The 16,780-nt window shown below is 39.7% G+C and overlaps 1 protein-coding gene across 1 annotated transcript; it reads right to left on the bottom strand.

Moving 5' to 3' along the window:
• Positions 1-1,218: 1,218 nt before the first annotated feature.
• Positions 1,219-14,624, bottom strand: LOC124287278. The gene is made up of 4 exons (XM_046723777.1): positions 14,383-14,624; positions 5,983-6,130; positions 4,132-4,715; positions 1,219-1,673 (listed from the first exon to the last, which is right to left on the bottom strand). Exons 1-4 carry the CDS (start codon positions 14,613-14,615, stop codon positions 1,601-1,603), a joined length of 1,038 nt encoding a protein of 345 aa, XP_046579733.1. The 5' UTR covers positions 14,616-14,624; the 3' UTR covers positions 1,219-1,600.
• Positions 14,625-16,780: the final 2,156 nt, after the last annotated feature.

Here is a 16,780-nt window from a genome sequence, read left to right on the forward strand (position 1 = left end):
TGGAGGGTTTACAGTATCGTTAATATTACACAACATGGACATAGCTGCAATCAGCAATAAATATGTGCATCGCTGATGAGCATTAGCACAACTGAACAACAGCCCCATAAATTACATAAATATAAGCACTATTTACACAACATTCAAACATACACACTTAAGATTCATTCATGTACACGTAACAGTATGCTGCCAAATCTTTTTCTGCTTTCAATGTTTTAACCCTTATATACTAAGGCTGAGTATGAAAACTCCTTAACCAGATAACCATGCTATGTCTCTAACCTCAGTACGAAACAGAAGGCTCTGTGACCAGATCATCATGTAACATCTTCTATAATCTCTGTAGGACAACTGGAAGCTCAATGACCAGAGTACTACTACAGAAGGCTTCTTTAAAAGACTACCATGCTATGTCTCTAACCTGAATGACCAGGGGGCGGTGGGGTAGTCTAGTGGTTAAAGCGTTGGCGTTCAATCCCAGGCACAATGTGTGAAGCCCATTTCTGGGTGTCCCCTGTCGTGATGTTCCTGGAATATTGCTAAAAGCGGCGTAAAACCAAACTCAGTCAGTCAGTCAATGACCAGACCATCCCTCTCTGCATGACAACAGGAGGCTTTATGACCAGAGCAATACAACAGAAAGACTCTGTGCTCAAATACTGGTTTGTTGTTTTATGCCACCTGCAGCAATATTCTAGCTCTGGATGGCAGTCTGTATATAATTGGGTCTGAAGTAGTGTTGGGAATTGGTTAAAATCTCATAATTGATGATTGGTTCATTACTACCGATCAATCATCGAAAATAATTGGTTAGCATCATTTATGAAATTTGTTAATGCACACAAAAATAAGGTAAAATACATGTAGTTCTTTGGGGTTTTTTTGGCAAAATTTCACATCTTTAAAGGATAACTAGTATGTTAGGAACATAAATTTCTTGGAATCTTTAAGATAAATTCAATCGTGACTTGAAACGAGCTTGTAGTGCTTATGAAATGTAACAGACAAAACCAACCATGTGAAAAATATTGTTAATGAAAACAAGTGTTCCAGAATTGGTTGTGTTCGATTATGAGAAACTGTGAACGATTGCTTGGTCGTTTAGTCACTACGACCAATCTTCGATTATTTCAATTAATCGGACCACCACTAGTCTGAAGTCAACAATTGAATGATTGACATAATGAGAATTGTAAGTGAGTGAGTAAGTGAGTGAGAATGGTTTTACACCGCTTTTAGCAATGTTTCAGCAATATCACGGTTTGGGACACCAGAAATGGGCTTCACACATTGTGCCCAAGTGGGGAATCGAACTCAGGTCTTTGGCGTGACAAATCAACGCTTTAAGCACTTGGCTACCCTATCGCTCCTAATGAGCACTGATATACATCATTAACATACAGGTATCTTCATGAGTAGAAGGCCCTGTGACCATATCACCATGTCACGTTCTGTAGGACAACGGGAAGTCTCTCTGCCGACATATTTGTCAATAAACCTGAACACCCGGTTCCTTCAGTCCCATCTTTCAACAAGCATGGGGTCCTGCAGTCGAAATCTAACTGGGATTTTCACAATTGAAGACTCAGTGACCAGGTCACCATGTGGCATCATCTCCAGCAGCTGAGAGGCAGGCAGCGATGTGGCCATCGATGTCCAGTTGGGATGTCCTGTAACAGAGAAGTAGATGCTGATATCAATGTTAACATTACAACATTGAGCAGATGATCAACGCACTGTATTTATGAACCGAAGGCAGGACACCATTCCTTCACTCAGGACTTTAAATTAAATCACAGAAAAATACAGTAAATGCAATCAAATGTCCAGTTCATCGATGGTGAAATGAGTATATCTTCTCAACAATTATTGTTTGAAAAGAAAACAATGACATGAATGTTTGTTCTATACATTTTACATTTTGTGTTATTTCGATACATCTTTTAGAATGTAACATGTAACATAATGACTGGGATTCACCCAGGAATTTTAACTAGGCACCCCAGCAGGCAAACTGGGAATAAAACAGTTACTGTGTTCACAATGAGAATATTTTAAAGTATTGTACACTGTATTTTAAAATTGCAGTCAATGACATAACATAAAACTAAACATTAAAACCTCCTTCTACGTATTGGTTTTCTTATTAGTAAAATTCAGGTTATCCAAACAAAAACATAATCAAGTACATAAAGTACACACAAATATCGAGAATGGATACAGAAAAAAATTCCTTTTCCCCAGAGATGCACAATATTACCTACAGTGCAAGAGTGGTGGTGGAATTGAGTTTAACGTCGTGCTTGAGAATATTTCGCTCATATGACGACGTGCATGCGTGTGTATGTGTATGTGCGGCTGCTTGTACTAGGCCAGACTTAAGCTGGTTTTATAGTGCTAGCCCACTGTGATACCATGCCGCAGTGAAGCATGAATACTCCACTCAGACACATTATACTGACTCCGAGCCGACCAGTCCTTGATGTACCCATTAATGCCGAGCGCCAGGCAGGGACCAACAAGTACCATATTTTAACGTCTTTTGGTATGACGCAGTCGGGGATCGAACCCGCGACCTTCCGCACTCCGGGCGGACGCACAGTGCAAGAGTAGTTATGGGTGTCTGTTATTTCACCCATTATTCATGATCATCACTCACTCACACGGTAGCTGATTCATTCCAGGATGTTAATTATCATTGTGAATGTCCAGCACACTACACCATTTGAAATACTGTACTTGACCTTCATATTGCTTGCAAAGACCTTTAAAGTTGATTATTGGTGGTCCCCTGAAATCAAGTTATACAGTTGATGAAACCCAGGGGACAATCACTCCATCAATCCCAAACATGCCAAAAGTGTCATACTGGAATGTCTATAAAATATATATCATTATATTCTTGCAAATTATTTTTGGTGTGTGGTTCTGTGCATAGAGCTCAGGTCACAAATCATTTGAGTGAGTGAGTTTAGTTTTACGCTGCACTCAGTGGACCAGACAATATTCACTATATGGCAGGACCAGGTCTGACCAGACCATCCAGTGATCAACATCATGAGCATCGGTCTACGCAATTTTGATTTCGATAACATGTGTCAACCAAGTCACAGAGCCTGACCACCTGATCCCGCTAGGACCTCTTACACCAAGCATGGGTTACTGAAGATCAGTTCTACAGGTCCTTACGGGTCAAAATCAGTTGAAGTTAAGCAACATGGAGCTGAGAGCCCTTGGATGGCACCGTGGCAGCTTTGGCAGCTTTCACTCATGAGAATTTTATGGGACTAGGACTTCAGTCCTGTCCCATAACGAAACACATGTGATACATGTGGTCTCACCACAGGCAAGTGAGTTTGTTCAAAATTTCCTCTGTTTACCCAGCAGAAAATGGGTACCTGGTGGGATAAGTCATGTGATTGTTAACCTTCTAGCACCTCACAGGCAGCATGGGTTATCCGGGGTAATAATAATCAGATTGTGATTTCAGCTTCTTAGCGCTATGAGCATTCGCCTTGTGAATGGAGTTTAGTGCATTATAAATGCAATCATTATTATTATTAAAAAACATCTTTGAGCGAGTGATTTTGGTTTAATGTTGCTTTGAACAGCATTCCAGTTACATCACAGTGTGGCAGCCTAATTTGGGGAGAAAGCCTGAAGTGATGCAGATGTTTGATGTCGACAATTTTGGTGAAACCCACAAGCAAGGGTATGGTGACAAACCTAGCAATGTAATTGTCGCATACCGGGAATCTAACCCACAATTGTTCCTTTCTCAGGAGTGAGTGAGTTTAGTTTTACGCCACACTCAGCAATATTCCAGCCATATAGCGGTGGTCTCTAAATAACCAAGTCTGGACCAGACAATCCAGTGATCAACATCATGAGCATCTATCTACACAACTGGGAACCAATGACATGTGTCAACCAAGTCAGTGAGTCTGACCACCCAATCCCGTTAGTCGTCTCTTACAACAAGCATGGGTTACCAAAGATCAATTCAAACCCGGATCTCCACAGGTCCCTCTTCTCAAGAAACAGAACTCTTTACACTAAATACAGCGCCTTGAAGCCTGAGCCACCCATGCCCCCTGCATATCTGATCATGTTATATACTCTACATACCCTTTTTCAAACTCCATACTACACAGCGGACAAGCTGATAGTAAATTTACTTCACAAATAGGTGCAGACGTGTCAACATCCACTGATGAACTTGGCCCATGTTTCAATACTTCATTTGTTTTTGTCACATCTTGTTTGCCTTTTCCACACTTTTTCATTTTATCCCTTTCTTCAATATCCGACATAAGAATATCTTCTTCAAAATCTGACATGATGTCAAAATCTAAGACTGGAGATTTTGAAGTGACAACAGCTTCACCAGTTCGATCACAATCTGACGACGAAGTACTTTGCTTTGGTGGACAGCTTTCAGTTCTTTTCAAGATCTTGGGAGAATTGCCGTCTGATGAACTGTTATCATTGTGTGATGAACTGTTATCATTGTGTGATGAACTGTTATCATTGTGTGATGAACTGTTATCATTGTGTGATGAATTTAGTATTGTGTTCATCACCGAGTCGAAGTCGTGATTAATTGGTTTCCTGTGAGCGCAGGCTAAACACATCTGAGGCAGGGGAGAGTACTCTTGATCACTGGAAGCCAAAGAAGCAACAGCAGTTGATTCCCTTGACCCACTGATTTTCTGAAATGGAGATGAGTTTTTGTCAGTACGAGTAGGATCATTCATATTCAAACAATTTTATAGATTAAAAGACCTAGTATCCCTTACGACTTGCCTGAAATTGATAACTGAAACTTCGAGACGAACAGCTTCTAAACAGAGAACACTTGCCATAGATGGAATGTAAACAATCGCTCCGTACATCGAAAACTGTCGCATGTGGTATTGTCGGTGTTTGCTGAACTGGTTTCAATCACAAAATGTGCGTAGGAAATTCGTAAAGAGTGCTCAAAGGGACATAACTCTATGGGGTTCAATTGAAATAATGTTCGGCCGGTAGAGGGCGCAAGTGTTGATTTAATGCAACATTGCATTAATTCATTCGAACTTATAAATTAAATATTGCAATCTAAATACGTAATTTTTTGGGAATAAATTATATGGTAGCTTCCCTGTCGAGAAAATGAGACATAAACCAGCAATTAATCGTGATCAAGGTGTATACCTGCCATGTGCATGGGACCTCTTGATTAACTTTTGATGAACTTTTGATGAACTTTAGATACAAGAAAAAACGAGTCTACTATTCTTTTTGGAAAGCCTGCTATCAAGGAACCTTTGTGTTATTAGCAGTTGTTGTGTATTAGCATGAATTTCATCATTATGTAATTAACTCTTCAAACTCACTTATACAGTACTCTCCCTAGTGTACTGTGATGTCACTTGCATTGTGACGTCATAACTCAGTTATGACATCATAGTGACGACGTCATAGTCCTAACTGCCAGTTCACCTGATGAAGGGACCTGGAATGGTCTCGAAACGTTATGAGAGAAATTAAAAAAGAAGTTTAATCCATAAAAATATCTTGGACATCAATGTACAACTTCTAAATGCCACTGAAAGACACTTCCCTGAAGGCTGATAGTTAGTATTGTCGTCCTTGTTGTACCCATTAATGCCCAGCGCCAGGCAGGGACCAACAAGTACCATATTTTAACGTCTTTTGGTATGACGCGGTCAGGATCGAACCAGAGAGAAGTGTGCGGATGTGCCTTTAACTACTACACCACGGCGGCGGTTTTAAGACCTTGAGAGAAGTGTGGTGTGATATAGTGCCTATAAGACCTTGAGAGAAGTGTGGTGTGATATAGTGCCTTTAAGACCTTGAGAGAGGTGTGGTGTGATATAGTGCCTTTAAGACCTTGTTCTTTGCCGGACTGATTCCCAGTTACTTCTTAAGTTTTGTCTTGGGAATCTATACGTGACAATGAAAACAATCACAAACCTCTGTTTCCGGCAGTTCAAGTTCTGGCAACTGTCGTATGTACGCTGTGTATGATTCCCGCCCTCTGAGTGCAAGTAACTGTCTTCTCAGTTCTCTTAACTGTTCATCAGGAATGTCCAGAATTGAGCGGGCCGCAGTAGCATTGCTTCTGAAAATCAAAATTAACACATTATTTCAAAGACGTCTTCACTGGTACAGTCTAAACAGCTACAAGATAAATAATTCAAAGAGTACCCTGATGATGAACATTCAGTTGACCATTTTCAGTTACACTTAAAGACCGTTTTTGACTGCAAATCTGGAAGTTGTTTTGACTTCATGTTTTCGAGGGAGTTTTGATTAGGGCTGTGTACTGGCAAATAAATTGTATTTCAGTATATTGCAATTCAGGTACCTGTGTTGCGATACGTATTGCGATTTATCATCTAATGGAGGGTGTTATCGGTGCAATAAAGCAATCTGATAAACTAGGTATCCAAATTTAATAACTACCGGTATGCAAATTACGTTTATGTTTGCACTGTATTAGTGACTAGTCACAACCATATGTCGCCATCATGAACGACCTTCACCTAGGTTTACCACTAAGTATTACGCTTGAAATTAGAAATACACACTTAGTTTCAAAAGTTTGGGTATCATACCCATAAGGATAGAGAAATGGGTCATGGATATGCAGGATGTAGACTGCAGCTTGTGTATCAGCCAGGAAGAAATGCAGCTGACCCACTGGGTTTCCTATCCAGGCACCGGCTACCCGGGCAACGTAATGACAATACGGAGGAAGCTGTCAAAAGTGTTTTGCAGACAGAGCGTGCTGTTGTGATTGACAGAATCAGAAGAGAAACCCACAAGGACAAAACATTGCAGAAGGTGAAAAGAAGAACCCTAAACGAAGACTGGGTGAGGTGAAATTGAGTTTAACGTCGCGCTGGAGAATATTTCGCTCATATGACGATGTGCATGCGTGTGTATGTGTACATGCAGCTGCTTGTACTAGCCCAGACTGAAGCTGGGTTTATAGTGCTAGCCCACTAAGATACCATGCCGCAGTAAAGCAAGAATACCCCACTCAGACACATTATACTGACTCCGAGCCGACCAGTCCTTGTTGTACCCATGAATGCCGAGCGCCAGGCAGGGACCAACAAGTACCATATTTTAACGTCTTTTGGTATGACGCGGTCGGGGATCGAACCTGCGACCTTCCGCTCTCCGGACGGACGCTCTAACCACTACACCATGGAGGCGGTCATGAAGACTGGGAACAGCATAGACAAGATCCAAACGTAATACACGCCTACCAAAGAAAACTTTCCCACTGTGCAGGAAACGCTGGATAGTTCACATTAATTGTGGAAATAGCAACATAAACATAATACCTCGCCACTGAAACTGTAAAAACAATAACTTTAAATCGCTAAAACTAGATAAAACGAGCATTGTCATTGACATAATCCCCCGCCGCAAATTATCAAATCAAACTTAAAAAGTAATGAAAGTGAAGGTTGTAGTTTAAGATGAAGTTAAATGTCAACAAAAGCATGACCAGTCAACCTGCACCTTCCCTAGATGAAGCTTGGTGTCAAATATGAAGAAAATCCAGTGAATGGGTCTTGAGGTATCTCGCTGACAAGATTAACATGCAGGTTCATATGCTGAAATCTTCAATGTTGCTGTGACCTTGAAAACTACATGAAAGTCACCAAAATCGACTGGGCCCTGCATCTTCCCTAGATGAAGCTTGGTGTCGAATATGAAGAAAATCCAGTGAATAGTTCTAGAGCTATATCGCTGACAAGGGTAAAACGTTAAAGTCTCCTTGTGACCTTGAAATGACTGGGACCTTTTGCATGCTTTGATGAACCTAGGTACCAAATATGAAAGGAATCTAGTCAACGGTACTTAAGATATTCTAATTCGTGAGGACGGACGGAGCCTAATACTATATCCGCCGCTTCGCGATAAAGACGCGGCGGGTGATAAAAAACGAAGAGCCTGCAACTTTGATGTTGCTCATGCACTAGGGAAGCAAGGCATGTTGAAAATGAAGCAACTGCTCTGAGTAGAATACTGGTTCCCAAAGATGGATAACCTCGTGCAAGCAGCTGTGAAAGAATGTTACAAGTGCCAAGACACAACAAGGAACAACTAGAAAGTGTTTATACTGGTAAAAACAGATGTCTCCCCCCATTCCCCCAATTCACCGTTGAGACCACAAACAATTCATTTGATTCCTTCAATTTCAAAATCTCTAAGTATGAAAATACATACTAGGGATAGTATGTTATTATGTTTGTAAAGTCTTCATTTATCTACATGATATGGAGAGACAGTATACCAAATTTGGTGAAGATTATTCAAGTAGTTTTAGAGTTATGTTCCGGAAACAAAGGGAATGCTGACGCCGGCACCAATGCCGAAACCAACGCCGACGGAAAGAAATCAACCAAAAACAATATGTCTCCCGACCCTTCGGGGGGGAGACATAACTCTTCAGAACCAGTAAAGAGCACTCCAATGCCCAACAGACCATGGGATATTCTCTCAATCGATCTTGGAGGACCATATCTGGATGGGCATTACAACTTAGTTGTAATTGACAAGAGGACAAGATTCCTTGAGGTAGAGATAGTGTCTTCTACTTCAGCAGAATCAATCATGGAAGCACTCAAACGAATATTCGTCACTCACGATGTACCAAGAAGAATAGAGCGAACAACAGACCACCAGATGGCAGACTTTGCATAATAATAATATTAATAAGTACATTTATAATGCGCCAAATCCAGACACAAAGTGTATGCTCATAGCGCTACATAAGAGATTATGACATCACCAGGTTAAGAGATTGCGACTAGAAATGATTAGAGTCTATAGAACTGAGTGAAGAGAAATGTTTTGAGACTGTCTTTGAACATTTGGAGGGTAGAGATTCCTTTAAGATGATCTGGGAGTTTATTCCAGAGAGTGGTGGCATTGTAAGTAAATGATCTCTGACCAAATCATCTCAGCCGTGGGGTTGAAACAGAGAAGAGATGTTGTTGGGCAGATCGGATCGGAGGACTCTAGATGGGTGGTAGACTTGTGTGAGTTAAGGAAAGAAGGATTCCATCACCACAGAATAACACCTCTCCATCCAAGTGCCAATGGCGAAGCTGAAAACTTTATGAACATTCTCAATAAAACAGAACAAATCGCTCACCTTCAGGGTCGAGACAACACATCAGGTGTACAGGAGCTTCTGATGGGCTACAGACAAACTCCGTATACAGCAGCGGGTATACCAATATACCGAGCATTGATGAACTATGACGTGAGAATGAAACTTGATTATGATGACAAAACCTCAAGAAGCCTGAAACTGACATGGAGCAGAGAGACAAATTTTGGAAATAGAAGATAAAAGACAATGCTGAAAACAAGTTCACTGGTACTTCCTCGCCGGAGACTACTTCATGGTGAAACAGCAGAAACGGAATAAATGGACGACACCATATAAACCATCTTTACCATGTCTGAAGTTCAGCAGCATAAGCACGAAGAAAAGGGATGGCAGAGAGATCACCAGAGATGCCAGCCACTTCCAGTTAGTCAACACAGTAGTACAAAGCCAGCAGGTGAGAAAGAAATCCAACCAACAGATAATCAACAGCCAGATTGGAGAGAAGTAATATGATCAAGGGCCTGACCAGAAACTGGTAAGACTGTTGCAGACGGCAAAACTACAACGACATAAATCAACGATGTCAGCAACATGAAGACAGCAGCCGGTGATGACGACAACCGCGACTCAATGTCAGCACGAGACGACACCACGACTCGGAAACCGACAACCCAGACACCACTGAGAGACTCACCACACAAGGGAAAGACCACAGAGAAATCGAAGAATATCTAAAAGACTATGTTTATTGAACTGTAACATTAATGTGAACCATTTCAGAGATTCAGGAATTATGGACTTTTTAAGTGAGTGAGTTTAGTTTTATGCTGCTTTTAGCAATATTATGGTGGGGGACACCAGAAATGGGCTTCACACATTGTACCCTTGTGGGGATGACTGTTAAAGTGAAAGGGTTCTGAGCTCCAGATAAGATTTAGCTCATGTGGGTACTGTACCCACTGTATTTTTTTGGAGTGGGTATTATGAATGTTGAGTGGGTATTGTATTTCCTGTTACCCACTGCTTTCAAATAAGTGCGTATTTCAGTCATTTTACTCACCTAAGTATTACGTCATTGAGTAAGTTTACTAAGCAGGTATGTCCTGCCTTATGTCATACCTAATCAAAACCAACTTAAATATAATGGAAATGATTTCATAAAAAAATCACTCATCCTATACTGACAGTACAACACTAGTCCTATACTAACAGTGCAACTTGATAGCAATCGATGTCTTTTTCATTACGCAAGCCATTTTTATAAATATATTTCGGACGCATTTAGTTTTAAACTTTTTTCGTATCTAACATTTTAAATGCGTAATTGGTACGCAACAATTATTTTTCAATGCGTAATTGGAAATTTTCTATGAGTATTTTACCCGGATACGCAGCTTATCTGGGCCTCTGGGTTCAGGCTAAAACGTCACCACAGCAAAACGGCACCTGGCTAAAACGGCACCATTTGGACATAACGGAACCTCGACTTGATGAAAACGGCTACAAATCTTATGGGGAAAATGGCACCATCTAAAATCTTATGGGAAAACTAGTTTTTTATTAGATAATCAGATTGCAGAATATTTCGATAGTAAATTCACTCATTCTCAATAAATGGGCGCATTTGACCATACCAAAAGCCGAAAAATTAAGTTAATATATATTCATTCACTATAAGATTATTTCAGAGTAGAGTACTAGGTGCAAAATACTTGGGGTGACTATTGAGGGAGAAACAACTATTGCGATAGCGATTGTCTATTGCAAGTTACTATTGTGATAGTGATAGTCTATTGCGACCAACTATTGCAATAGGTTTTTTTTCTCCTTGAATTGTCTCTTTTAAATCATTTCCCAAATGAATATATAGACTCAAAAATTGCAATCCATCGATAGTTCGATGCATCGTTACACCCCTACAAAATACACAACAAGAGTTGTCAAGTAATCTTTGTTTTAAACATATTATTTTGCGACTCAAAGTTATGCTTCGAGTTTCCAAAAATGTAGCTAAGTAATGTATGTGACGGTGAAAGTGATACTCAAATATGTTGATTAGTATTAAACAGAGATATTGAAGATCCTCAAAGGTCACTTATCTTTTTGGCCAAAAACCATGTCCGTGTAATATCAAACTACTTCATTTGGTTTATGTGATGTCCACAAAATACACATGTTTAGAGACAAGAACATTTCAAGAAGTCGACAATTAAACGATAATCTCTGCAATAATTTCAAAATAAAGTATTTGAATGTGTTTGCTTCTTAAAAGCATTCCGTCACTGTCATCCACCCCAACCTGGCCAGTTGACAGCAATCTGCGTGAGAGTGGAGGTATTTATCGTGTTTGTTAAATAATTGACAGTCACAGTAATTGATTAGATTGTTAATTGGCCTTTAATTGGGTAGTGTAGTAATCGGCCTGTAATTGAGCAGTGTAATTGTTATATATTCTGCAGAAAGAGCTGTGGTTGATATCTACAAGTCCGGTGCCAGCATTGTAGAGGAAGCTCAACAGAAACATATCAACCCTGACAAGCCTGGTGGTCGCTGACCGGCAATTACACAACTTAAGTACGAGTAGACAGTTGTTCATGGATGGTACTTTTAAGATTATCAAAAAGCCATTCCATCAACCGTATGGTTTTATGCCGCTTTTAGCAATATTCCAGCTATATTATATATATTTATTTCCGGTACTGAGTAGTACAACACATTTATAAATCAATATTTACACGCACATGTAATATACATGAAGAAGAGAAAAAAGTCAACTGTAGGTTACATTGTGTTCCGAGATATATTCTATCCTAAACAAAATAGCATAGTAAGCAAACATGGACAAGTTTGGAAGTATAGTATGGTTTTTGTTATTTAACAATGCTGAAAATTTATTAAGGTTTGGATGGGCACAATAATATTTCTTAATATACAACTTTCTCAGGGAATTATAAGCAGGGCAAATTGAAAGAAAATGATATTCATCTTTTCTATTTGGTTAAGATCACTTAGTTTGCAAGTTCTATTTTCTTTTTTGACATTTTTAAATCTTCCACTTTCTGGCGTCAAAAGTACATTTAAACATCTTATAATACAAACATTTACTGAAAAGTGATAACTTTTCAAACCATTCTTGCAAATAGATATCTTTTAATCCACGTGTTAGTTCTAAAATAAACTTACCCTCAGAATCAAAATACTGATCGTTCCATACAAAACCAAACCCTTTCGAGAATAGAAAATTTCTAACAGAAGAAACCCAATTTGTGTGTCCATTTTTATCGAATAGCATCATTATATTGTAACATTTCTTTGGTAGCCTATAAGAAGGCATCATCAGTAATTTTAACCAGTATTTTATAATTCTGATATTTGAAAATAAGTGCATCGGGTATTTACCACATTCTCCATACACCATTGTATTCATTATGTTCATCGTATTGGATTTAACACCAAGAAATCTTATACACGCTTTCAATTGAACTCTTTCGATATCCTTGTAATAATTCAAATCCCATATTTCGGCTCCATACAATAAAATTGGCTTAATTTTGGCATCAAATATTTTAAAGTATGAACTTATATCTATGTCTCCAAGTACATTTAATTGTTTAAAGATACCTATTATGCATTTTTGTGCTTGCAAACAAGCGTAATTAACATGTGCTGTCCAAGATAAACAATTACTGAAGAACATTCACAAATATTTGTACGAACTGGTGCATTCTAATTCTTTACCTTCATACAACCATTTTTCGTTTTTTGATAAACGTCCCCCTTTTTTAAAAACTACTACTTTAGTTTTATTTCTATTTACAGTTAATTTGTATTTGTCACAATAACTCTCAAGTTCTTGTATAAGTCTTTGTAAACCTGCAACAGTGCTTGAGAATAGCACGATATCGTCTGCAAAAAGCAGAAGAAAAATATGTACTACTATTAACTAGGTCAGGGTGTAACTGTATTCCATACTCACAATTGCTTTCAATTTAGATTGCTAATTCATTTATGAAAAATGAGAATAAAAATGGGCTAAGTATACAGCCTTGTCTTACCCCGAGTTGTAGTTCAAAGAATCTGAGAATTCATTGTTATTCTTAACACAAGCTTTAACATTTTCATACATATTTGAATCAACTTTTTCATTTTAGGACTTAGACCATGGGTGTTACAACTAGACCATAGCTTTTGTCTGTCAACTGAATCAAATGCTTTTTCGAAATCAACGAAAAGTGTATAGAGTTTACCACATTTGGCGTTGAGGTATCTCTGTATAACACTTTGTAATATAAACCAGAGACCATATACCGTATATGGTCTCTGTATAAACATATTGTCAGTAGTCGTATATCCATGTCTAAATCCTGCCTGGGATTCATTTATTTTATTCAATGCCTCTCCTCAAGTTACTAATCTTTTGTTAATGACAGAAGTGAAAACCTTACTAAAAATACTTAAAAGAGTAATGCCTCTGTAATATCACGACGGGGGACACCAGAAATGTTAATGAAATGAACTATAAATTAAACCTCAATGTTTTATATATGTTGAGATAATCTTGCTAATGAAAAGAAATGAATCATAAAAGTCAACGTCATACTTTGTTTTATATATGGTGCTGTTTTAGCCCAGAAATCAGTAGCCGTTTTTGCAAATATGGTGCCATTTTTGCCAAACAAATTTGGTGCCGTTCTGCTGTGGTGCTGTTTTAGCTATAACCCAAAGTGAAAAGATGGCATGCTTGCTTAAGACAGATTTTCCTTTTGAAATAGGTGCAGATTTATTATGGGAAGATATGGACAATTGTTGACAGGTAAATGTAGAATCTGTTCACTGAGAAATAAGCTTTAATTGTATTTGTTAAAAGCTAAGATTGCTATTTTTTTGTTTTAACAGTGCACATTTTATGAAGAGACAAGTAATTATTGGTAGATGGTAATTTTACTAGGTCAAGACAAAGAAAGTCTTTAAAAAGCTTATTTTTGGGCCAATGTAATAGCTTAACACAGGAGGGATAGCATCTCCAAAGAAAAGGAGAAACGTAATGACTAACAGAAACAGCTGCAATGTATATGGAGATTTTAGTAGCGCTTCACTGTAGTTGGATGCTGTACCAAGGGAGGTAACAAAGCTCGTCCCCTCTGACGATTTGGCCTTAACCATGTGGTCGTGTTTTCCATGAGAGAGAATTTCGAGACGACCAATATTACAAACATAATGATTCTGCTTCATACCTTAATTTGACTTGTTTACAATTGCCGGTTTCCACGTCTGAGAGACAAATGATTTCCAGTTGTACATTTTCTTCTGGGATGTTCTTCAGGTTACTGGAAGTAATGGCACTGGCAATCTTTCTTTTCTTACACACATTCCCATTACTGTCGTTGTCCGGAATTTTAGCACTTTGGAGAGTTGGTTTCTTGTTTTTCAAGCTTAACCGCTTTCGTTTCCCGACCCCGTCAGTCATATTGAGTTTGAGATTACCGCCATATCGCGGATCTATGTTGTTTTCAACCAGAAAGAGTTCAAAAGGGAGGTAACTCAGTCTTTGTCTCGTACTCGTTACTGCACAGGATTTCGAACAAGCAAGTCAAGTTCGAATCAACTTAATATTTTCAAATTTCTTTTTCCTTTTTGGTAGGCTAATAACAGCTGCAGAACGATATATTTGTGTCGTATTTGTGTGTCTATATATACACACAGGATCCGCAAAGGACCACGTAGCTATAATTTGTTATGTTTGTTAGTTTGGGCGTGGGTGTACTCGTATCACGTCAACATGTCTCGCGGCCTCCACCACAGACTCATGTTTTATACTAGTTGACATAAGATGGCCTGAAATTCATCGATTGGTGGTGAAACATATAAATATACCTCCAGGTTTATCATATGCTCAGCAGCAGCACGTATTCAAAATTAGATAGGCACTGTAATCAAATCATTACAGAAATGGACATAATAAGCGGATCAAAAACATTTTTTTTGTGTACAGTGTCTTGACATATCAATGAATAACTCAGCACAATTTCAAGACATTACGTGAACGTTTGCAGTCCATTCAGACTCTTGACTTCAGTATCTAGTGGGACCACCACGAGCAGCAATAACTGCAGCACAGCTTCTATATATGCATGGAGTGCAACAATCGATTGATGAAGGCCATTGGCACCTTGAACCACACTCTGAGAAAGGCCTGGCGCAATAAATCGGCTGTGTTCGGCCTTGGTATGACATTATTCAGTCTCCTCTGAATCGCATTCCAAAGATGTTCATTTGGGTTTAAATCAGGACTAAGGGCTGGCCACTGCATAATGCTGACACCGTTCTGCTGTAGGAAGTTCCGGCAGCTCTGGCAGTATGGGCCCGGGCGTTATCATGCTGGAAAATGTTGTTCCGGTGACGTGCGAAATGTGGTATGACGTGGGGTCTGAGAGCTTGGTCGATGTAGCGCACCGCTGTGATGCCGCCTCCTCTCCCTGGACCAAGGTTCTGGAACACCACAGGACCCACTCTCTGGTTCAGGCCTATTCCACCCCATACCATGATGCTTGCACCTCCCAATGAGTCTCTTTGGTCTGAGTAACGCTGGCCACGTCGTTGGCATATTCTTGTTCTGCCATCTGCAGTTGATACGCAGTACCGACTCTCATCTGTGAACAGAACAGTTCTCCATTGCCTGTATCGTCAGTTTTGGTGTTGTTGGGAAAACTGTAGACGTCCACTCCGATGACGAGGGGTGAGGATAGGTACACGGTAAGGTCTACGGCAGTGGAGGTTCTCGCTGTTAAGTACTGATTGGTTTTCCGGGTGTTCCCACTGTCTGACGTGCTGTTTCGGATGCCTGCATGAAGGGATTCTGTACATGCTGTCGCACAACATGGCGGTCTTATCGTCACCCTTTGTTTGCCAGTACGGGGGCGATCATTTGGGGGTTTTGTGGCCCCAAAACGTTGCTGCAGCCTGTAGATGGTCCGGACGTTGATCTGGAAGTGCTTGGCAACGGCTTGTGCAGTGTGGCCAGCTTCAAGTCTTCCTAACGCCTGGTTCCTCTGAGCTGACGTTGTAATGTGAATGTTTCAACCAGGTTTGGGTGTGCATTTTATAGGGCTGGTCCTTGTGAACAGCACGTGCAGCATGAGTTGCATGAAAAACCATCTCCGAGATCAGGTTGCGTTTTTGAGACCATTTCCTGGGTTCCATTCTGAGTTTGGGAAGTAATGCCTTTGCTCAGGTAAAGTTTGAGATGTTCTAAAAAATATACAATCAAAACATTAAATGAGTTTACAGTTATCCGTTTCTGCGAAGGAAAATTCCAAACTGACGTTTCTTTTGCTGTTCAATATATTCTGTTATATTTGGGATTACAATTTCTTAGTAAAGTACAGATTCTAGTTCTTTTGTTGGGTTGATCCCATCCGGGATTCGAACCCACACCCTCAGAGTCAGGCACCTACTCGCCAGCACACAAAGTCAGCCGCCTAACCCGCTCAGCCACCGCGGCTTCCACTACAGATTTGTACAATTAATGAATGATGAACACTTGGACACCGTTTTCTTACAGTACCGACCCAATGTGTCAGAGCATCTCAAATACGCCCCTTTCTACAAGCAAAATTACCGAGGACGATAATA

The sequence above is a fragment of the Haliotis rubra genome, unplaced genomic scaffold, assembly GCF_003918875.1.
Source record: "Haliotis rubra isolate DU_JTF1 unplaced genomic scaffold, ASM391887v1 Scf4, whole genome shotgun sequence".
NCBI lineage: Eukaryota > Metazoa > Mollusca > Gastropoda > Lepetellida > Haliotidae > Haliotis > Haliotis rubra.